Below are 22527 nucleotides of genomic sequence, written 5' to 3'. Positions count from 1 at the left end.
GAGATGGGGTATACCAGGCCACCTCCCTGATTTCTTTCCGATTATCCCTGTCTTGTTCCTTGTAGCTGTTTGTCTAAGCTGTTCTGTGAATGTTCTAGTGGTTCAGTTATGGGGCCCTTTCTCCCTAGTGTAGTGTGTTGGGCTACTTGGCCTTGGAACAATCTAATGCTGGAGGGTGCCACCTCTGCTTCAGCTGCTATCTGCCTGCAAGTTAGGGAAATAGCCATATTCCTGCTCAGTTCCCAGGCTGCATGGATACTCAGGTGTCTGAATTTGCGTCCTGGAGCTGCTGTAACTAAGTGCCAAAAACTGAATGGACTAAAGCGAGAGATTACTGTCTGCTGGGTCTGTTTCGTGGTTTAATCTAGCTGTTTGCTACCACAGACACTGCAAGTGCTGGGTAAAGGTGCTGCAGGGTCAATATCAATATCTGGTCACATTCTGGGCTCACTTATGCATTGTTTCAGACTGCAGCGGGCATACATTAAGTCCTCTGCATGTTTACACTCTTACATGAGTTCACTTAGAGCATCGTTTTGCCTCTGTAATGACCACATATCCCAAAGTCATGGTTTACTGGGGATTGAGTTCAAATACACATATTCTTGCGACATAGTTGGATCCACAAGATCTTAAAAATCTGAAGCCTGTTAGAGGAATTTTCTTGAGGGCTTCTGCATCTATTTGAGATCGGGTTTCTCTTTCCCTAAGCCTTACGGGAAGCCTTCTTGGTCCCAGTACTTAGCCTGACTATCGGGGCTTTGCGGTCCTCCGGTCGGTAGGGGGCGCCGCATCTCGGAACCGGAAATGCTTTTCCGAGGGTGGGCCGTGTCAGGGAAGTGGAAAACCTGTGTGGTGGAAGCACCTTTTAGTTCTGGTTCAATGGCGGGCAGCCGCGTGGGCACCCTGCGGGCGCTGCAGGCAGTGGACACTGAGCTTACGGCGGACTCTGTGGAATGGTGCCCAGTGGAAGGCTGCCAGCATCTAGTGGCCTGCGGAACCTACCAGCTGCGAGCGCCGGAGGACGAGGTGCATGGCTGGGAGGGTGAGGGCCGGGCAGGCGGAGAGGGGCTGCTGACTGGATCTAGAACGGTGAAAAGTAATGGGAAGGGTAAAGTAGGACCGTTCAGTACCGTGCCTGGTTCCGGAAGGTCTCACAAAACCAACGTGTGACCGCCGGCACTGTCAGGACTGTCCTAGCTGCACTGGGTCTGGGCGAGGCACCTTGTTCATTCAGACATATATATATGTCCTGTAGCCGGCACCGGACGCCAGTGAGCCTCAAGTTCGCTTAGGTCGTCTCTACCTGTACAGCTTCAGTGCGGACAATACGGCTACACCTCTGGCTGAGGTCCAAAGAAGGGATTCTTCTGCCATCCTGGACATGAAATGGTAGGATTTGGGCAACGCCTCCTGGTCCAAAAGCCCGGTGATGCCCCAGGGGCCCGCATTGAAACAGGCAGCAACTGGACTCTGGGTTCCATCTTTTGATGTCCTTGGGAGGAAGGAAGCCATGCACTTGGCATTTCCCTGGTCAGTCTCCCAGCCCTAGAGTCAGGATTAGTCTGGGAAGCAATGTGAGTTCTGGTTTTATAATCTAGAAAGCCTTTGTGTCGAGACAACTGTTGGCTCTAACCTCGTTTCGGAAATGAAATGTAATAAATCACGTGGATTCATGAGGTGCTTCCAAGCTGTGAGTGCATACTCTTCTGTGTTCTCCCATCAGGTGCCATATCCCAGTGTCTGGCCACGTGCTTTTAGGCTTGGCAAATGCCAGTGGATCTGTAGAGCTGCTCCGACTGACAGAGGATGAGGTCAGTGATGGACCAAGCTTCATGGGAAAGGGACTGCAGTGGAGAGTGTTGGCGAGGGGGCCATGCTCTCTTCCCTGGCTGACTTTGTCATGCAGTCAGCTGGGCGGAGGTGGCACACGCCTTCAATCCCAGCACTCCAGTGGCAGAGCTAGGCAGAAGACAGCCTGGTCTATAGAGCAAGTTCCAGGACAGCCACGGCTCCACAGTGAAACCCTGTCTTGAAAAACCAAAAAAGGAGAGAAAAATAAATCATGGAATCTCTTTTGAGTTGTACTGGATTCTGTTGAGATGAGGCCATCTGGAGTATCCCAAGAGAAGGGTGTCATGTCAGGAGGTCTGGGTTTCTGTAGGGAGTGCATTACAAGCCTGTCGTGGAGCTGGGCAGTCGTAGTGCATGCTTTTAATCCCAGCACTTGGGAAGCAGAGACAGAAGGATCTCTGAGAGTTCGAGGCCAGCCTGGTCTACAGAGAGAGTTCCAGGACAGCTAGAGCTGTTACACAGAGAAACCCTGTCTCGAAAAACATCATCATCAGCAACAACAAAAGCAAGCCTGTCTGGGGCTAAAAGTACCATTTCTCATGTACAAATGGCCTTTTAAAAAAAATAGTTTTTATTTTTAATTGTGTCTATGGGGGTGGGAGTGTGGTTGTGCATGTGAGGGCCATGCCCACAGTCACCAGAAGGTGTCAGGTCCCCTGGAGCTGGAGTTACAGCGTGACATGGATGCTAGGAACTGAACTCTTGTCCTGTGGAAGAGTAGGAAGAACTTTAACCACTGGGCCATCTTTCTAGGCCAGAAATGATATTTCTGTCAAGTATTGGAAGAGCTGAATTTCTCTTTCCTTTTTTCTTTGGCTGTCCGAGACTCACTTTGTAGAGCAGGCTGGCCTCAAACTCAGTGATATGCCTGCCTCTGCCTCCGGAGTGCTGGGATTAAAGGTGTGCGCCACCACGCCCAGCAAGAGCTGAATTTCTAAGGGATCCGCCTCCCACCCAAGTGTTTCGCAATGATCCTAAGGGATGCTTTTGCAAAATGACTTTTATCTGATTATTATGGGAGGGACTGGAGCAGATCTGTGTGGGTAATGGAGGCACATGAACAAACTACAGACTGTCCTAACTGGGAGGCAGAGCCGTTGTTATATAGTGTGGTTAGGGTTACAGTATGGATGGTGCTGACTGACGGCAACTGAGCACCTGGGTAGAAAGTCAGTTGTGTTTCAGGTCTGTACAGTGCAGCCTTGTCCTAGAAATGAGGGCAAGAGGACTCAGCCCAAGGATCAGATTTCAAGGCAGGAGCACAGAATCCTGTTGAGGAAGTCAAACACTGTTCAGGTGGTTAAAACTCACAGCGATCCTTGCTTTTGAAACAAGGGTTTCTCTGTGTCACGCTGGCTGCCTTGGAACTTGCTCAGTAAACCAGGTTGGCCTCGAACTCACAGAGATCCGCCTCCCTCTGCCTCTCAAGTGCTGAGATTAAAGGCGTGCGCCATCACCACCTGGCTGAGAAGTAACATTACAGTTGCTGTTTTGGCTTCTGAGGAAGCAGTAGAATGTCTCTGTTTTCCTCCTCTCTGGGAGGAGAATATACCAGGATTTTGAGGGCATGGGCGATGCAGAGCGTGTCCCAGCCGCAGCTGTGGATGGAGTCCACAAAGGTGGCTGATGTGTCTAGGAGCACACAGAGGCAGCACTGAGGAACCTTTGCCCAGAGGTTACATATATGGCGAAGTTCTTCTTATGGTCTGAGCTCCCCATGTCCTCAGGTCCTGCCCTGTGCTTGACACATAGCAAGGGCTCACTGTTAGATGAATTGTTCATTGGGGCTGACTTGTGGCAGACTGCTTGCCTAGCATGCATGAGGGAGGCCTGTCTCGAAAAACAAAACCAAAACCAACCAACCAAACAAAAAGCTATTAAAGCATAAATAACAACAACAAAAACGCAGACCAGGCCAAGCCCACCTCTACTCCCAAGTACATGGGGAGCTGAAGTCAAAAGACTGAATGTAAAGTTCAAGATGAATCTGAGCAGCTTAGGAGGCCCTATCTCAAAAACCAAACATTAGTAGCTATATGAGAAAGTCCAGGCTCACATAGGGAGCATCTCAGGGAACGGTGGCTGCCCTAGACAGTAGTCTCTCTTTTCTTTCCAGTAGAAGAACAGTTATGCCCTACAGCCCATATCCAGCCTTACCCTGGAGGAGAGGTGCCTGGCCTTGTCACTGGATTGGTCCACTGGGAAATCTATAAGGTAAGGCCAGGTTTGGTGGGGATCTGAGTCTCCTGAGGAACAGTTCCTGTTTCTGTTCCAGAAAGGATTAAAGCTACCTTCTGCTAGTTTGGTTCCTCAAACGTGTATGTCACTGTCAGTCCTAATCTCTCCTCACTCTCTCTCTTTTTTTTTTCTTCTCTGTGTAGCCCTGGCTGTCCTGCACTTGCTTTGTAGACCAGGCTGGCCTCGAACTCACAGAGATCTGCCTGCCTCTGCCTCCCGAGTGCTGGGATTAAAGGTGTGCGCCACCACCGCCCAGTCCTAATCTTAAAAACATTTTAGGTAAATTGTGATGATGCTATTATCAAAAGAAGCCAACCATGCTTTCAGTGATGAACTGTGTGATAGTTCTATCCTTTCCTAGATACCCAAGAGGCCATCTTGGAAGCTTGGTTACATGGAAATATCTCCCGGGACATATATAGGAAATAGAAAAAGATGGTTGTGATGTGTTACAGTAAAATGTATGGGTTCGGCCTAAGATGGCTAATAAATGACACAGAGTCTGAAGCATACTTTAAAGCTGCAGGCACTAAGCTGGGCAGAATCTAAACTGATACAAATCTACTCCTAAACTAGCATAAACAAACTACTCTAAACCTCAAAATATACATATACCCCAAGCACTTGCCACTATGGTGATCCTCGCGCCCTTTCCTGTCTCCCCCACCTCCCCCAAATGTAAACTGTCCATCTCTCCCAGAGCCTCTCCAGGAAGTCCCGCCTTCCCCCTCCTGTCCTTCTGCCCAGCTTATTGGCTAAACAGCACTTTATTGACAGTTGTTACTTCCATTCAAGACATTTCCTCCACAGTGATGGTTCCTTCTTGTAGTGCCATCATGCAGGAGGCTGAGGCAGGTGGATTTCATGTTTAAGGCCCATGTGGTCTACATGGAACCTGTCTCAAAACCAAACAAAAAACAGGGAAGTGTGGTAAATGGAGTTTAACGGCCTTTCCATTATCTCCTTGTTTCTAGGGCCAGAGGCCAGCCCTTGAAGATCATTAGCAGTGACTCTAAGGGGCAGCTGCACCTCCTGACGGTGAGCGAGGGAGCAGCTGAGCTGCAGCAAGTGGCCTCTTGGCCAGCCCATCACTTTGAGGCCTGGATTGCTGCCTTCGATTACTGGCAGACAGAACTAGTGTATTCGGGTGAGTACTCCTGGGCATCAGTGTAGTCATCTCTAGGAAGACTTGTGAAGGCCGGGAGAGAATGGGGCTAGGCCCAAGTTAGGGGGCTGCAGAAGGGACACCCTCTGGCCGGCAGCACAGCCCACTCCTCAGGGAGTGTGTGCAGTTGGCCTTCGGCACCGAAGGCTTGCGCGGAGCAGGTGCTCTTGCCAAGCTGCCCTGCTTTGTGTACTCTCACCGTGACATCTGTGACCCCTGCTCTCATCCAATGCTCACACTTTCGCTCGCTCTCTGGAGACTTTGGCACGCCGATCTCAGGTCTGTCCTCCCCAGAGCAAAGGAAGCATGAGGGAAATAGGCAGATTTCCAAAATTCTGAGGTTTATACTTTGGAGCTATTTGTATGGGAAAGGGAAATTAATGCGACTGGCCATTTTGGGTGGCTTCTCTCCCAGGTGGAGTTAAGTCATGTGAACTGGGGAGAGCTAGTCTTAGAAAAGACAGGATAAAATTTAAAATACTTTATACTTCCAAGGCCTTGTGTGGTCTGGTCCCAGCTTCTCTTTTTTTTGTTGTTTTTTTGTTTGTTTGTTTGTTTGTTTTGTTTTGTTTTGTTTTTTTGAGACAGGGTTTCTCTGTGTAGCCTTGGCTGTCTTGGACTCACTGTGTAGTGTAGCCTCGAACTCACAGCAATCTGCCTGCCTTTGCCTCCCGAATTCTGGGATTAAAGGCGTGCGCCACCACCGCCCAGCTCCAGCTTCTCTTTTTGGACCTTTTTGCTTCATTTTGTTTTGGTTTAGAATTTATTTTTATTTTATGTGCATTGGTGTTTTGCCTACATGTGTATCTGTGCGAGGGTGTCAGACCCTGGAATTGACAGTTGTGAGCTGTCATGTGGGTGCTGGAAATTGAACCCAGGTCCTCTGAAAGAGCAGTCAGTCCTCTTCACCACTGAGCCATTGTCTTTTTGAGTCAGGGTCTTTTTATATAGTCCTGATGTCCTGGAACTCACTATGTAGCATGCCCCTTGAACTCAGAGAGATCCACCTGCCTCTGTCTCCCGAGTTCTGGGGTTAAAGGCGTGCACCACCACGCCTGGCCTCTTGAATGTTTTTTATAAAAACCATGAAGAGTCCATTCCTAAAATTCTCCCTGGAAGGATGGCTTACTTAGATCACAGTTACAGTAGAGCAGTCTTTGATGCTTCGGGAGGAGTCTGTTCATTCAGCAGGTTCTCACTGACCTTACCATGGTGGCTCCCATCTGTAGTCCCTTGTGAGGCTGAAGAGAGTATTGCTGTGAGTCTGATGTTAGGCTAGGCTATGAGTGTAGCCAGACTGTCTGAAAACCAAAGAGAACACAATAACCTTCATTTTCTCCAGAAAAAAATAAAGTTGAAACAACCCCCCCCCCAAAAAACCAAAACAAACAGTTCCTTCCACCCTTCAGGCTGATGAGATGGCTCAATGGTTAAGATCACTGATTGCTCTTCCAGAGGTCCTGAGTTCAATTCCCAGGACCCACCTGGCAGCTCATCACTATCTGCCTGTAACTTCAAGATCTAACACCCTCACACAGACATACATGGAGGCAAAACACCAGTTCACATAAGTAAGTTATTTTAAAAAACGAACAAATAACCCCCATCCAAACTAAAAAACCAAAACCAAAAAAAAAAAAAAAAACCAAAAAAACCACAGACAGAAACACGAGCACCGTTGGTGTAATAGCAAACAGTTTTCTCCAAGCTGACACTGAGTGGGGAAAGTGGAAGCTAACATACAGGATTACATGGACTGTCGGCGCGGGATAAAGCTCTAGGGAAAGACGGAAGTGGAGACGCAGGCTGTTCTCCTGGGGTATGTCCAGCGAGTAGTGTGGGCCTGTGTGAGACAAGAGCAGCCAGTGTGAAAACAAAAGGGCTTGAGATGGGAGGTAACCGGGCAGCCTCAGGGCTTTGCAGGCTCCAGGACGCGTTGGAATCAAGTGGAGTAACTTCAGGGAAAAGACTTTTCTGATCTGCCATCTTACATTCCCACATATCCAGCACTACACCCGTCCACTTACCACCTGTTATTTTATTGTTTAGTTTTTCTTTCTTTCTTTTTTTTAAAAAATTATTTATTATGTAAACAATGTTCTGCCTGCATGTATGTTTGCAGGCCAGAAGAGGGCACCAGATTTCATTATAGATGGTTGTGAGCCACCATGTAGTTGCTGGGAATTGAACTCATGACCTTTGGAAGAGCAGCCACTGCTCTTTACCTCTGAGCCATCTCTCCAGCCCCCTGATGCCCTTTTCTGGCTTCCATGGGCACTAGGCCACAATATGTACACACATACTCACATGTAGGAAAACACATACATAAAACTTTGCTTTTGTGAGACAAGGTTTCACTATGTAGCTCTGGCCGTCTTGTCCTGGAACTCACTATGTAGACCAGGCTGGCCTCAGATTCATAGAGCTCTGCCCACTGTGCCTCCCAGTCCTCTTTTGGGATTAAAGGCATATACCATCAAAGAGAAAAGAGAAAGCGTGGTTCATACTAAGTTGGAAGGAGTAGATGTGGGATCCATGTGAAGGTAGATCTAGTTGGATTTCTTGATAAAGATGGGATGCGTGTCTGTGCTTGTGTATAAATGTAATAGAGCAAGGGCAGAACATAGTCCTCCCTACAGATGTGCTCAGCAACCGTGACTTGTACCTGACGTTCACCTGGCTTCATGCTTAGCTCAGCTTCTCTGCCGTTCCACTTAATTACAGGCCATGTGCTTGCTCCATACCTTTTGTGTTTATTACAGGGATCTGCAGCGTGTAAAAGCCTGTTCATTAGATGGGTGCATCGATGGTGGGTGGGTGGGTGGGTGGGAGGTGCTGGATTTGTGGGGAATAGATGCAGGGAAGATGGCAGATGTTGCATGGTGGGTAGACTGATGTGTGGGGGTGATGGGTGTGATACCGGGTGGGTAGTGAGTGAACACTGCCCAGCATTTTCCCTCTGCCCTTCCTCACCCTGCTTTTGGGCCCTGCTCTAGAGCCTTTCTTCCATTCTTCTATCAGGGTACTATTTTTTTTTTTTACCTTCTTCTTTGGCATTGCTTTTCTTGAAATGCTACTTCGTTGTTGATCAAGAAGCAAGTTGCCTGGGCTGGAGAGATGGTGCAGAGGTTATGAGCACTGTCTGTTCTTCCAAAAGCCCTGAGTTCAATTCCCAGCAACAACATGGTGGCTCATAACCACCTATAAAGAGATCTGGTGCCCTCTTCTGGCGTGCAGGTATACATGCGGGCAGAACACTGTATTTATAATAAATCTTTAAAAAAAAAAAAGCTAGTCATCCTGTTGTTTCTTTTAGTTTTCCTAAGACTAGCAAAGGGTTTGTTTTTTGTTATTGTTGTTGTAATATTGTAATGTGTGGCCTAGAGGTCATGCCTTTAATCATAGCACTCAGCTCCTGGGAGGCAGAGGCAGGCACATCTTGTAAGTTCAAGGCCGGCCAGCCAGAGCTATACAAAGAAACCCAGTCTCAAAAAATCAGAAAAAAAGAAATTGTGTGTGTGAGCATGTGCAAGCCCCTGTGGCGGCTGGAAGATGTCACAGTTGTTTTTCAGCTACCTGCTCTGGGTGCTAGGAATTGAACTTGGGTCTTCTGTAAGAGAAATGTATGCTCTTTTATTTTTGCAGGGGTGGGGGGGTGTTTCTCTGTGTAGCCTTGGCTGCCCTGGACTCAATTGGTAGAACAGGCTGGCCTCGAACTCACAGAGTGCTGGGATTACAGGTGTACGCCACCATGCCTGGTTGAGATACACATGCTCTTTTTTTTTTTTTTTACTATTTACTTATTTATTATTTATACAGTATTCTGCCTGCATGTGTGCCTTCACACCAGAAGGAGACACCAGATCTCATTATAGATGGTTGTGAGCCACCATATGGTTGCTGAGAATTGAACTCACAGTGCTCTTAATCTTTGAGCCATCTCTCCAGCCCCTGAAATACATGCTCTTAACCACTGAGCTACCTCTCCATCCCCTAGGGTCTTTTTTTCCCCTTTTCCCTTTTAAACTCGAATAGAACATTTCCTTTTACAGCCCATAAGAGTGTGCTGAAGGATCCAGAAGGAACCCCTGCCTCTTTCATGCTGCTTCTTGGCAGGAATCTTGGATATGAACACTCTGGCCCTTGAGGTCATCGAACTAGAATCTTCCGAAAGTGGTATGGCCAAATAGAACTCAGCAGTCATTCTCATGACTAGGACACCCGTGTCGTACCACCTTTTTGTTGTTGTTTTTGGTTTTTTTGAGACAGAGTTTCCCTACGTGGCCCTGGCTGTCCTGGAACTGACTCTGTAGATCAGGCTAGCCTCAAACTCACAGAGATCTACCTGCCTTCTCTGCCTCCTGAGTGCTGGGATTAAAGCCGTGTGCCACAACTTGGCTAGTCATTTATGGGAACCCTTATCGCAGGTCCAATTGCCTCTAGAGCAGTCAACAGCACTTTGATCTTTTTTTTGTTTGTTTTTTGAGACAGGATTTCTCTGTGTAGCCTTGGCTGTCCTGGACTCGCTTTGTAGACCAGGCTGGCCTTGAACTCACAGTGATCTGCCTCCCTCTGCCTCCCGAGTGCTGGGATTAAAGACGTGCACCACCACGCCCGGCTAGCACTTTGATCTTTTACCCAGGTCCCCTCAATTAGAAGATAGAGCTCTTGGTGACTGTTCCTGGTGTCCTCTCTGGGGCTTTCCTAACTAGTGCTACCACACAACCACACGAGAAAGGCACATGCCTAAAGAGACTTTCTTGCAGATTCCTTATCATTAATGTTTTCTTTGATGACTTCTGTCTTTCCACAGGGGGAGATGATGGCCTTCTGAGAGGCTGGGACACTAGGATGCTGGGCACATCTGTCTTCACTAGCAAAAGGTAGCGGTGCTGGGGTTAGGGCTTGGGCATGGCCCCTCACGCTCCTGTCTGAAGGCACTTCCTTGTTTGTACCGTTTGCCTGCAGACACTCCATGGGTGTGTGCAGCATCCAGAGCAACCCCCATCAGGAGCACATGCTGGCTACCGGCAGGTGAGTCCCTGGCATGCGCTTGCTGGTCCGTGCATTTCTCACCTCTCCGTGAGGACTCCAAAATTCAGTCTACAGCTCTCAACCAACCCAGTCCAGAAAGTAGGCTCACCTATGTCCTTAGAGATAAAGGGACAGACAGGTTGTGTAAGACTTTAGCCTCAGGGCCACTAGGGAGGCAGCGGCAGGGGGATCTCTGAGTTGGAGCCAGCCTGATCTCTATATAGTGAATTCCAGGTCAGCCAAAGGTACATAGTAAGAGCCTGTCTTTTGGGCTGGAGAGATGGCTCAGAGGTTAAGAGCACTGTCGGTTCTTCCAAAGGTCCTGAGTTCAATTCCCAGCAACCACATGGTGGCTCATAACCATCTATAATGGGATCTGGTGTCCTCTTCTGGAGTGCAGGCACATATGTGGGCAGAATACTGAACAAATAATACATAAATATTAAAAAAAAAAAAAAAAAGAGCCTGTCTTTTAACAAAATAAACTTAGTGGGACAGGACTTGCTGCTACCATGAGGTCTTGGGAGAGATGTGAGCATGGACTTTCCTGTATGCCAATGTCTGGGTGGTTCCAGTTATGATGAGCATGTTCTGCTGTGGGACACCCGGAACATAAAGCAGCCACTGGCAGATGTACCTGTGCAAGGAGGCGTGTGGAGACTCAAGTGGCACCCGGTTCACCACCACCTACTTCTGGCGGCCTGTATGCATGAGGGCTTCAAGATCCTCAACTGCCAGAAGACCAGTGGTAAGCGGGGACAGGAAGCTGACTCCAGGGGAGGGAGCTAGGAGATTTTCTCCACAGGCCATGCCCAAAACTTGGCCTTATGCCTGCTGCATTGGACCTCAATTTCCAGAACCCACTTTCACCCTGGCTCCCCTGTGAATGTGTGCTGACTGGTGAGGTTTAGGAAGCCACAAATGGAGGCTGATTAGCTTTGAGTAATGCTGTTTTTCCTCTTCTGTCTCTTGCTGCAGAGAAGCAGGACGTGACTGTCTTAATCTCCCACGAAATGCCTAACTCATTAGTATATGGGGCCGACTGGTCCTGGCTTCCTTCCCATTCCACGAAGCCCACACCTACCTGGTCCTTTGAGCACTATGGCATGGGAGCCAGAGCAGCAGGCCGCTACAGCCTGAAGGTTGCAGAGGAGCCACCAGCACCTTCCAGTGAACAAACAACAGCGGGCCACCATGTGGAAGGGCCTGCTAAACCTCACAGAGTTGAATCAAAGGCCTCTCTCCTTCCATTAACTGAGGACATGAAAAACAGCAGCCAGCTGTACTCCTCAGCCAAGCCCTGTGATCTCAGCCTCAACTCGAGTGGACACAACTTTGACAACACCCTCCTGGCCACCTGCTCCTTTTACGACCATGTGCTCCACCTCTGGAAGTGGGAGACAAAGCAAGCTTGAGGCTCCATTCTTTGCAGCTGTACTGGACTGTGACTTGGCGAGTGCTGGCCATTGAAAACAGGCAGTAAATGGGGGTTTTCCAGCTCTACAACTAAAATGTTTTGAGTATATTTTATCTTTCAGTTCATTTGTATTTAAATCTGTTTATATTAAATAACTTCTCACATTTTTTAATTTTTAAAAATAGTAATTGTGTGTTTGCGTGTAGATGCTGGAAGAGGCCGGAAGAGAACCTGGATCCCTTGGAGCTAGGGTCCCAAGTGTTTGTGAGCCACCATGGGCGTTCTAGAAAACAAATTTGGGTCTCTCTGTAGGAATATATGCTCTTACCTACTAAGCTCTTCAATCTTTTAGTTAAAAAAAAAATTATGCCAGGTAGCTGTAGCACACACTTTTTTTTTTTGTTTGTTTGTTTGTTTTTTCGAGACAGGGTTTCTCTGTGTAGCCTTGGCTGTCCTGGACTTACTTTGTAGACCAGGCTGGCCTCGAACTCACAGCGATCCACCTGCCTCTGCCTCCCGAGTGCGGTACACACTTTTAATATCAGCCCTTGGGAGGCAGAAGCACAGGCAGATCTGTGAGCATGAGGCCAGCCTGGTCTACAGAGTTAGTTCCAGGGCTGCAGAGGAAACCCTGTCTCTAACAAAACAAATTATTTAACATGGTTAAGTGCTTTGTTGTGCCCATGTGTGCCTGATCCTTTGGAGTCGTAAGAGGATGTTGGATCACCTGGGAGTTAGACAGCTGTAAGCCACCTGTGAGTGCCGGAAGAGCAGGCAGTGTTCTTTTTGCCAATTTTTCAAGACAGTGTTTCCTGTATCATAGCCCTGGCCATCCTGGATTAGATTTGTAGACCAGGCTGCCCTGCCTCTGCCTCCCAAGTGCCCCAGGCAGTGTTCTTAACCCTGAGAACCATCTCTAGCCTGCAGCCCTGAGTCCTTCCTAGAGCTGAGACTATCCGTGTGGGCCATCTGGCTCTTCACGATTGCATGGCAACAACTCTGAGCTGAACTCTTCCCCAGTGCTCCTGGTATTTTCTGATGAAAAAAAAAATTTTTTTTAGGGGGGGTTGTCATTAAAGGGATCAATTCTGAGTTACTGGCCCAATTATTTTCAAATAAAAGGTGTTAAATGAGGGTTAGCTACGTTTTATAAACGGCACATATAATGTTTAAGGGAATGCGACGAAATCAGGTAGACAGGTCATGAAAAAGCAGTATGGTACTAAGTGCTCTTGTGGCTTCCATCTTTACGTTTTCCTTGGGTAGAGTCACTTTCACCAGACAGGAACTACCCTCTGCCTTGGAGCAAGACAGGTGTCTTCCCAGACCTGACTTGGTTGAATTTGTTATTGACTCTAAAGCTACTGCAAGGAGTCGGCCTGCCCTACAGAACACTCGAATGGCTTGATTAAAAACACGCATTGTACGTGATACTAAAGACGTTTAATATGAATGAACAACGGAGCTGCTCCTACTCTTCGAGACACTTATAGAGTCCAGGCCTTGGTCAATACTGTCCCCACTTTGTAGGCAAACCTTCGGTTCCTGTTTTCTAGCGCGGGAAATTCTTAGGATACAACTGGAACAGCTTGCCTTCCTGTGTGGGCTCGAAGCCGTATTTCTCCAGGTTGTTGGCATCAAAAGTCCCTTCTTTAAAGTCTTTTTCAATAGCAGGTGCAACTGTTTCTAGGAAGAGCGCTTTGGCCGTCAGGGGTGTATCTATGCCTTCAGGAACTCGGTAATTAACGTAGGGCTTGAGCTTGAAGCCGGTCAAGTCCGGGACGACAAATTCTGGGACCATTTCCTTTATCAGCACAAACTTCCCGTCGGCCGTATAGACGCCCGTTCTCTTGGCACCCCGGCCCTTATTGAAGGTGCGCGGGCCCCGCTTGCTTGTCCACTTGCTCATCCTGTCGGCTCCCCGCACAAGGCCTTGAGTCACAGCAGTCAGGAAACCCATGCTGGGCTCTGAAAGAACAAGGCAGCTGGAAGAGGCAATCAGAGCCAGAGGGGGGACTCAGCACCCTAAAGCCCACGAGCAAAGAGGGTTGTAGGCCCTGTGGGTGCAGATGATCGGAGAAACGAGGGGCGCAGAGGACCCAAGACCCTACAAGAGAGGAGACCCCAAGCCCCCGAAAGATCCCGGACCCCGAATAACCCCGCGCGGGGGTTGCCAACCGGAAACGCTCAAACCGACCTGGGTTGATGGCTCTTGATTGAGCTCGGCCTGCGCGAGCCTCTTCTCCCTCTTAACCCGAGACAGTTGAGACACGGATCCCGCGGCCAGGGCCGTTTAAAACGCCACCGCAATGTCCTCACTGCACTTCCGGCTGCCGGCGGGGGGAGGTCAGTGACTCCGCAGCAAGCGCCTCGCGGACTGGTCACCGAGGCGCCCGATGCCCAGCCCCAGCAGGGCGGAGCACGTCGCGGCTAAGCCTATGGGTGCAGCCGCGCGGAGCCGGACCCGGATGTGGGCGGTGCGCGCGCAGCCGCGCACGGTGGCCCGGAGCCGCCGCGAGGTGGCGGTCTACGTGTGGCCCGTGGAGAGGCGGCTCGCAGAAGGTCCGCAAACCGCTGCCCCGTAGGCTGGCCGCGGGACGGGCGTGGGGGCTTGCGGGGCCGTCCGCGTCACTTCGGAGCCGTGGCTTCCGGGACTGACGTGCTACCCCCCACGATGTGGCGCGTGGCCAAGTCTACTTGGGTCCCAATGGTCCTCTAGTTAATCCCCTTTGGTCCCTCCACACCCGCCATGCCTGCGCTGGCGACTGTCCACACGCTGCCTGCTGTGGCTGGGCCCCTCTCGGTTCCCTCCCTTGCTGTCACGGCTCGCTCCGGCGATCACTCCTCGGCTGTCACCACCTCCTCCTCCCTCACTCCTAATCGAGACCCCTTTTCTGGGCTGTGACCACCCCCACCCCCCGGCCCAGATCTTTGCTGAGCTGTGAAGCCTCTATGCCGCATTCCTCACTTCTCCCCTTGCCCACGTCACGCCTCCGGGCTGAGGCCAGCCTGTCACCCTTACTCTAGTGTCGCCACTTTCCCCCTCGCCTCCCGCCTCCGCGCCTGTCGTCCCGCCTCGCTCCCGAACCACTGTCTCAGCTGCCCCGCCTCCCTGAACTGTCAGCCTACTTACACGTCGGGTCTCCTCCCACAGTCCCCGTGTAACAAGCTTGATCCAGTCTGGCTCTGCCGCTCAACTCCCCGACCCCACCCCACCCTACCCCCACCCCGGGCCACAGTCGTGGGTTCCCGTTTAGACCACGTGAGGGCTGTTTACAGGAGACGGAAGCACCGAGAGAAAGCACACGCTTCTGGGAAACAACTTGTTTTGGAGCACAGAGTTCTGGAATCCCTTCCAATAAAGAGCGATTGACTTGGAAAGGAGCTGCCAAGGCCGGAACTACAGCTGTCCTGCTGTAAAGGTTCTGGTAGAGCAGTTGGTCTCAGCCTGTCTCCTTTTCGACCTCCACATTGCTTTGCTTTCAGTCATGCAGAAAGAGGAAGATGTCTGCCCTGAGGTAGGTAGACCAGGCACGGGTGAGAACACTCAGGCCAGCTTTTCCAGAGAACGGAAGGATCCTTGGCCTCAGCTTTCTATTGAGGCGTCTTGAAGACCCAGAGAGCGTGGGAGTGATGATTCAGTCTATTTCCCTATCAGAGCTCTGACACCTGTTGCTGTTCAGTGGCTCCACACAAGTGTGGACGATGGAACTTGGCTGTTAGGTCGTTATGAAGCTGCCTTTTCTTCCCTTAAGGTCACAGTTGTTACTGCCTGTTTTCTCTTAGGACTTAAGTATTTGAAGAGTCTTTTTCTCAGTCCAACACTAGCTACATCTCAGAGGCCTTTATTATTTTTATTATTATTATTATTATTATTATTATTATTATTATTATTATTAGGCAAGGTCTCTACATATCCCCGGAATTCACTCTAAAGACCAGGCTGGCCTTGACCTCAAAGAGATCTACCTGTTTCTGCCTCCCAAGTGCTAGGATTAAAGGCATGTGTCACCATACCCTGTGCCTTTATTGATTGATTTGTTTTTTTTTCCCCAGAGCTGAGGACTGAACCCAGGGCCTTGCGCTTGCTAGGCAAGCGCTCTACCACTGAGCTAAATCCCCAACCCCGTGCCTTTATTTTTAAGCCAGAAAAGTAGATGCCTTAAAATAGCTGTACAAAGCTAGACAGGCTGACACGGTCCACGGTGGTAGACAGAATAAGCAGGTGCCTTCCCTTAGATAAGCTCAGAAGAACATAGAAGGTGTGGTTGCTGTGCTCTTGTGCACCCACCCTGTTGATACAGTATTAAAAGCTGAGCTGGGCCAGGGAGGAAGGGAGGAAGGGAGGTTGAGTGCCTCAGTTTTGAAACCAAAAGGATACCGGCTATCTTGCTTCTATATGTTGCTTCTATAGATGCACCCTGTGACATTCACACCATGATGAAGTCACCTAAGAACACACAGGCCAGGCGGTGGTGTCCCATGCCTTTAATTCCAGCACTGCCAAAAAAGCAAAACAGCCGGGCAGGGTGGCACACTCCTTTAGTCACAGCAGGAAGGCAGAGGCAGGCAGATCGCTGTGAGTTTGAGGCCAGCCTGGTCTACAAAGAGAGTTCCAGGACAGCCAAGGCTACACAGAGAAACCCTGTCTCAAAAAACCAAAAAGAAAAGAAAAGAAAACACCAAAAACATACTTTTTTTTTTTTAATTTTTGAGACAGAATTTCTTTGCATAGCCCTGGCTGTCCTGGGACTCACTCTGTAGACCAGTCTGCCCTTGAACTCAGATCCATCTGCTTCTGCCTCATGAGTGCTGGCAGAGCATACTTTTTGGAACATGTTCTTCCTAATTCTTAAACAATACTCAACTATTTGCCTCCCCAACTAAGATCACGAGGCTGAGTTTTCTAGGCAATCCACTTATTTTGTTAAAACGCAAAACTATGCCTTTGGGGTTCTATTTTTGCATTTTTGGTTTTTTGAGGCAGGGTTTCTCTGTGTAGGCCTGGTTGTCTTGGAACTTGCTCTGTAGACCAGGCTGGCCTGGAACTCACAGAGATCTGCCTCTGCCTCCAAAGTGCTGGAATTAAAGGCAGGTGCCACCACTGCCCTGCAGAGATTATTTATTATGTATACAACATCCTGCCTGCATATGTGCCTGCTTGCCAGAAGAGGGCACCAGATCTTATTATAGATGGTTGTGAACCACCGTGTTGTTGCTGGGAATTGAACTCAGGACCTTTAGAAGAACAGCCAGTGCTCTTAACCTCTGAGCCATCTCTCCTGCCCGGGGTTCTTTCTTGAGTGGCCTTTGGCTATCCTTGCGTTTTCTGGCAGGGCTTGCTGAGTCTGAGACTGGTTTTTAGGTTATGCACTTGCTTTTTTTTTATTATTAAATTATTTTATTTATTGCATATGAGTGCTTTATCTGCAGAAGAGAGTATCAGATTACATTATAGATGATTGTGAGCCACCATGTGGTTGCTGGGAATTGAACTCCGGACCTCTGGAAGAGCAGGAGGCACTCTTCACCACTGAGCCATCTCTCCAGCCCCTATGCACTTGCTTTTAAGGGTGGCGTTGGTCCTTGGCAGTTAGCTAGAAACTGCAAAGGATGAGTAAGTGGGCTCCTGTCCTGTTGAGTTCCTAACTGCTTGGGAGAAAGGGGTGGGTGGGTACTGGAGGATGGAGAGACAGCTGCAGGTCTGGTGAGCCAGCTTCCCCTGGGGGTTACCCACTCACCCTTGTATCCCGAGCCCTTCCTCACGGCCTCCTTTGCTCCCCTTGGACATCTGAAGTCCTGTCAGTGCCTTCCTGGAGACAGAGGGGGCAGGGACAGAATGCTCTCTGCCATTTCTTCCTTACCATGTGAGCTGAAATAGGACATCTCCAAATCCAGGTGGATCTTCCCTTGGGATTTCTTTTGGTCCTTTGTCCTTTTTTTGTTCTTAAGACCGGGTCTCACTGGTTGTCTAGGCAGGACATGGACTCCTGAGTGCACATGATCCTCTTGCCTCATCCTTAAGTACTGGGTGTCAGTCACCTCACATACTCTTAGGCGTTTCCAAGCATTCATTCTGAATGTGCTCTCATGGATCTTGGGGTTTGTGTATCCAGAGGGTAGCAAAAGATGGCTTTGCTGCCCTGCTCCCCACCCCCACTCCAGGCTTACTTCTTGAGGACCAGTGAGCCAGGAGTGAGGTTTATTAATGTACCTGGCACTTGCCGGCAGCACAGCTACCGTGCTTGCTCATTCCAGTGTCTTTTCTGTCTTCGCTGTTGAGCTCAGAGGCTCTCTGCACCCATGGCAAGATCGTTTATCTAAAATTAAAAATAAGATTATTACATTTCTATGTGTATGTATGTAGCTGTGTAGACGTAATGGTGTGAGTGTGGAGGTAGGGGAGCAACGCACGGGAGTCTGTTCTGTCACGACCATAGGATTACACTCGGGTCACCAAACTTGGCAGTAAATGCCTTATCCATGCAGTTAGCTGGTAGGCGCCGTTTCTCAAAACTTGTCAGGACTGCTGACCTCCTCCCTCGCTCCTGACTTACCTCTCTTCTCTCCTCAGGCTGGCCACTCTTTGGGTACCACCCTGAGCTCCTGGGGACTTCACTTCATGGAGACGCATTCACAGTCCACCATGGTAACCACTGAGGGCTTCTGGGGGGGGAGGGGGAGGGGGGGCCCCCGAGAGGCCTGCGGCCGTTTGGCCTTGCTGACCCTCCTGTTCTCTTGCATCCTGTGTAGCTGGTGGGGATTGGAATTGGAGCCCTCCTCACACTGGCCTTTGTTGGCGTTACCGTCTTTTTTGTGTACAGAAGGGTGAGCAGATTGCGTAAGTATCTTGGGTCTGGGCTCTGGCTGAGCAATGGGGGTTTTGCAGCGTTTGTGTTGCCTCCCTCAAAGCCTTGTTGGCACATGGCCACCTTCTGGGGCTCAGGTTGAGGTTCCCAGTCTGTCCTTAGCCGTTTCTGCTCTTTGCAAAGCTAGGATCCGGGAAGAACAGAACACATGGCTGGGCGTGGTGGCGCATGCCTTTAATCCCAGCACTTGGATCTCTGTGAGTTCGAGGCCAGCCTGGTCTACAAAGCGAGTCTAGGACAGCCAAGGCTACACAGAGAAACCTTGTCTCAAAAAACCCCCAAAAAAAAAAGAAAGAAAGAAAGAAAGAAAAACAAAACAAAACAAGAACAGAACACATTTCTGGCTCTTCTAAGATGAGTCTCCTCTGTTATGCTTTGCCTGATGTCTAGGAGGCAGCCAGGGGCAGGGCAGCCACCCAGAGCAGGGTTTATTGTTAGTGTCTTTATCTTCAGGGCTTGTCTTGGGCTCCAGCCATGTTCGCTGCCCACCCATTCAATCTTGCCATCTCACAACATCCCTTCTCCCCTCTCACAGGACAGTCAGATCCCACGCCTCAGTACAGGTTCCGGAAGAGAGACAAAGTAATGTTCTATGGCCGGAAGATCATGAGGAAGGTAACTTGTGTGGGAGCCCTGGGTTGCACAAGACAGCGCTGAACGGCTCTTCTAACCAGGCCTTTTGGGAAGGGGAGCCTGCTGCTTGCCAGGCCCTCACACTCCTGATACATGCCGTCTTCTCCTCTGGGGCGCCGGCTCCTGCCCCTGGGTACAGGATTTGGGAGGAGTTTTAAGTCATACTGGATGTTATCTGCCTCCCCAGCAGAACAAACACATTTTGGAGGCCGCCAGGGGGCCTTGGTGCTAGTGGGTGTGTATCTGGCTCGAAACACCTGAACTGCTTTGGCAAATGCCAAGCACAGGGACCCTTGGGCTCTCTGAAGGGCAGGTTTGTGTTAACGAGAACTAGGACGGGAAACTGCTTTTCAGAAACATCCTGGATACAGGATGGACAGGCACAGAGGGCGTATAAGGGGTGTGGCTACTGCCAAATTTGGAAGACAGAGCCAAGGAAGGGCCCTAGCTCCTGGGGACTCTGGTGAATCAGTGCAGTTCCCTCATGACCACATTTGTCCTAAGGGTCTTTTTCTGGGTATCCTCTGTTTTATGTTTGTGGGATTTCACATCATAAATCTATGGTCCTCCTGCACTGAGGGTCAGGAGCTGCTGGCTACATGAGCGGACTCATTTGATTTTTTTGTTCACCTTTAGTTAATCACCACAGCTGGTCCCTTCTGCTTTCTCTCACTCCCCTCAGGGGTTTTACCTGAGGCACGGAGCCACAGGGCTCTGAAGACTTGGCCACTTGAGGACAAGGGAGGCCACTGTGCGGCTTATGGGCTGTGTGGTGTGTCCATGTCCAAATAGCATCCCTTTGTCCTTGAGTGCTATATCTCCTTCAAGAAGACAAGCCAGTGGGGGTTGATGGGAGTGGGGCCCCTAGTCACCGAGGTCAGGAAGGTAACAGCTCAGGGTCCAGGGGACACAGCCTGAAGCTGAGGCCTCAGATCTTGCCAGCCACAGGGCCAGCACTCCAGCTTTCTCTTGGCTCTGCAGGTAACCACACTCCCTCATACCTTGGCTGGGAATAACGCTGCACCCCGTCAGCGTGTCAGGAAGAGGACGAAAGTGCTCTCTCTGGCCAAGAGGTACTGGGTATTCCTTTATGGTCCATCATTGTCACTGCTGTGGGTTCCTCCCGTGTCAGGACACACCACAGCAGAGCCTGATCATCAGGCTTTGGGGTGCTCACAGTGTTGGCCTTGGGCTCCTCGATTCTTCCTTAAGTGTCTCTGCTTTGTAGGATTCTGCGCTTTAAGAAAGAATACCCTACTTTGCAGCCCAAAGAGCCCCCACCCTCCTTGCTGGAGGCCGATCTTACAGAATTTGACGTGAAGAATTCTCATCTGCCATCAGAAGTCTTGTACATGCTGAAAAATGTTCGGTATGTTAGTGGCTGGGCTCCGGGAGGGCCTGCCTGGGGCATGTCGCTGGGGCCACCTCCTTTCCGTCCTCTGTTGTCTTTGACTTAGCTTTCCTATGTCAGGGATGGTTGGCAAGGCTAAGTAAGTGGCTTCTGTGCTTCGCTGTGGTAGCAGTGTTCAGCAGGGTTCTTAGCTGTTCCTTCCTGTTCTAAAACACAATTCTCAGGGTACTGGAGAGATGGCTCAGAGGTTAAGACCACTGCCTGCTCTTCCAGAGGTCCTGAGTTCAAATCTCAGCAAGCACATGGTGGCTCACAACCATCTATAATGAGATCTGGTGCCCTCTTCTGGTATGCAGGCAAACACTGTATATGTAATAAATAAATAAGTAAATAAATCTTAAAAAAAAAAAGACAAGGTCAGCTACACAGAGAAACCCTATCTCAAAAAACAAAACAAAACAAAACAAAACAAAAGACAAGGCCAGGTGCAGTGGCGCATGACTGCAATCCCAACACTTGGGAGGCAGAGGCAGGCAGGTCTCTGTGAGTTTGAGGCTAGCCTGGTCTTAAGATCATGTACAGGAGAGCCAAGGCTGTTACACAAAGAAACCCCCTCTCGAACTCCCCCCAAGCACCACCCCCAATTTTCTTACTTCCATCCTTAGTGGCAAACTCAAGAGCAAGTGTGAGAAGTGTGTGCAGGTTAAAATCTGCAAGTGTCCCCCCCATCCTTTTCTTTCTTGACAGGATCATGCTATGTACCCTAAGCTGGCCTTTAATTTACAATCCTATGCCTCAGTATCCTGAATGCCAAAATTGTAGCTGTGTACCATTATGTCAGCTTTCTTTTACTAATGATACACTATTTTTACTTTTTTTTTTTTTTTAGGATTTATTTATTATGTAGTGTTCTGCCTGCCTGTACACCTGTACACCAGAAGAGGGCGCCAGATCTCATTATAGATGATTGTGAGCCACCATGTGATTACTGGGAATTGAACTTAGGACCTTTGGAAGAGCAGCCAGTGCTCTCAACCTCTGAGCCATATCTCCAGCTCTATTTTTAATTTTTGAAGTATATTGTTATTATTGTGTGTGTGTGATGTATAAGTGAGGGCAGGTATGCATGTGCCACAGCACCTGCATAGAAATCAGAGGATAGTTCTGTGGACTTAGGTCTTGCCTTCCACCTTATGTTGGGTTGTGGTTTGAATAAGAATGGCCCCCATAGGCTGATACATTTGAAGTCTCAGTCATTAGGGGGTAGCACTATTTCAGAAGGATTAGGAGTTGTGGCCTTTGCGGAGGGAATGTGTCACTAGGGATAAAGTTGAAGGTTTCAAAAGCCCATGCCAGGGCCAGGCAAGCTTGGACTATGTTCTCTCTCTGTGTGTGTCTGTCTGTCTCTTTCTCTCTCTAGGCAAGCTTATACTGTGTTCTCTCTCTCAATCTCTCTCTCTGTCTCTCTCTCTGTCTCTCTCTCTGTGTGTGTCTCTCTCTCTCTCTCTCTCTCTCTCTCTCTCTCTCTCACACACACACACACACACACACACACACACGCCTGTGGATCAGGATGTTGCTCTCAGCTGTTGTGCGTGCACCACACCTGCTGCCACGCTCCCTGCCGTGCGTGATCATATGGACTGTCAGGAAGCCCACAGTTACAGTCTTCTCTGAGAGTTGCCATGGTCCTCCTGTCTCTCCTCAGCAGCAGAGCAGTGACTGAGACGTGTGGGCTCTGAGGACAGAACCTCAGGCTGTCAGACTTGTGTTGCGATGGCTTTCCCTGCTCAGCCCCCGCCCTGGCCCACTTTCTGCCGCTAGGCCGCCATTCCAGGGACCTCTGCATTGCTGCTTAGGTTAATAGTCACAGTCTGAGAAGGTTTCCAGCTGATGGTGATCTCAGAAGTTTAAAGATCTGACTGCCTATGATGCCAGATGTGTGGCGTGGGGCGGTCTAGGCCAG

General features: G+C 49.6%; 3 protein-coding genes across 4 annotated transcripts in view; 2 read left to right on the top strand and 1 right to left on the bottom strand.

Moving 5' to 3' along the window:
* Positions 1 to 666: 666 nt before the first annotated feature.
* DPH7 (diphthamide biosynthesis 7) lies at positions 667 to 11880 on the top strand. Its single transcript, XM_084798830.1, has 9 exons — positions 667 to 1029; positions 1259 to 1392; positions 1727 to 1814; positions 3974 to 4068; positions 5067 to 5239; positions 10071 to 10140; positions 10226 to 10291; positions 10867 to 11039; positions 11270 to 11880. The coding sequence occupies exons 1-9, from the start codon at positions 808 to 810 to the stop codon at positions 11704 to 11706; spliced, it is 1458 nt and encodes a 485-aa protein (XP_084654956.1). The 5' UTR covers positions 667 to 807; the 3' UTR covers positions 11707 to 11880.
* A 1249-nt stretch (positions 11881 to 13129) lies between these two features.
* Positions 13130 to 14886, bottom strand: MRPL41 (mitochondrial ribosomal protein L41). Of its 2 annotated transcripts, XM_084798843.1 has the most exons (3): positions 14842 to 14886; positions 13906 to 14038; positions 13130 to 13676 (listed from the first exon to the last, which is right to left on the bottom strand). In XM_084798843.1, the coding sequence occupies exon 3, from the start codon at positions 13666 to 13668 to the stop codon at positions 13261 to 13263; it is 408 nt and encodes a 135-aa protein (XP_084654969.1). In that variant the 5' UTR covers positions 13669 to 13676; positions 13906 to 14038; positions 14842 to 14886; the 3' UTR covers positions 13130 to 13260. The 2 variants fall into 2 exon arrangements, with proteins under 2 accessions (XP_084654969.1, XP_084654968.1); XM_084798842.1 differs by lacking the exon at positions 14842 to 14886 and having other exon boundaries at positions 13906 to 14579.
* A 91-nt stretch (positions 14887 to 14977) lies between these two features.
* The window catches only part of PNPLA7 (patatin like domain 7, lysophospholipase), a 67944-nt gene continuing 60394 nt past the window's right edge, over positions 14978 to 22527 (top strand). Inside the window, exons 1-6 of the mRNA XM_084798823.1 lie at positions 14978 to 15226; positions 18283 to 18357; positions 18462 to 18549; positions 19113 to 19192; positions 20192 to 20283; positions 20439 to 20579. Of these exons, the coding sequence (XP_084654949.1) occupies positions 15197 to 15226; positions 18283 to 18357; positions 18462 to 18549; positions 19113 to 19192; positions 20192 to 20283; positions 20439 to 20579 (506 nt within the window). The 5' untranslated portion in view covers positions 14978 to 15196. The remainder of the gene's footprint in view (positions 15227 to 18282; positions 18358 to 18461; positions 18550 to 19112; positions 19193 to 20191; positions 20284 to 20438; positions 20580 to 22527) is intronic.

The sequence above is a fragment of the Acomys minous genome (genome assembly GCF_964271855.1).
Source record: "Acomys minous genome assembly, chromosome: 10".
NCBI lineage: Eukaryota > Metazoa > Chordata > Mammalia > Rodentia > Muridae > Acomys > Acomys minous.
This window is presented reverse-complemented; position numbering and strand designations above follow the sequence as displayed.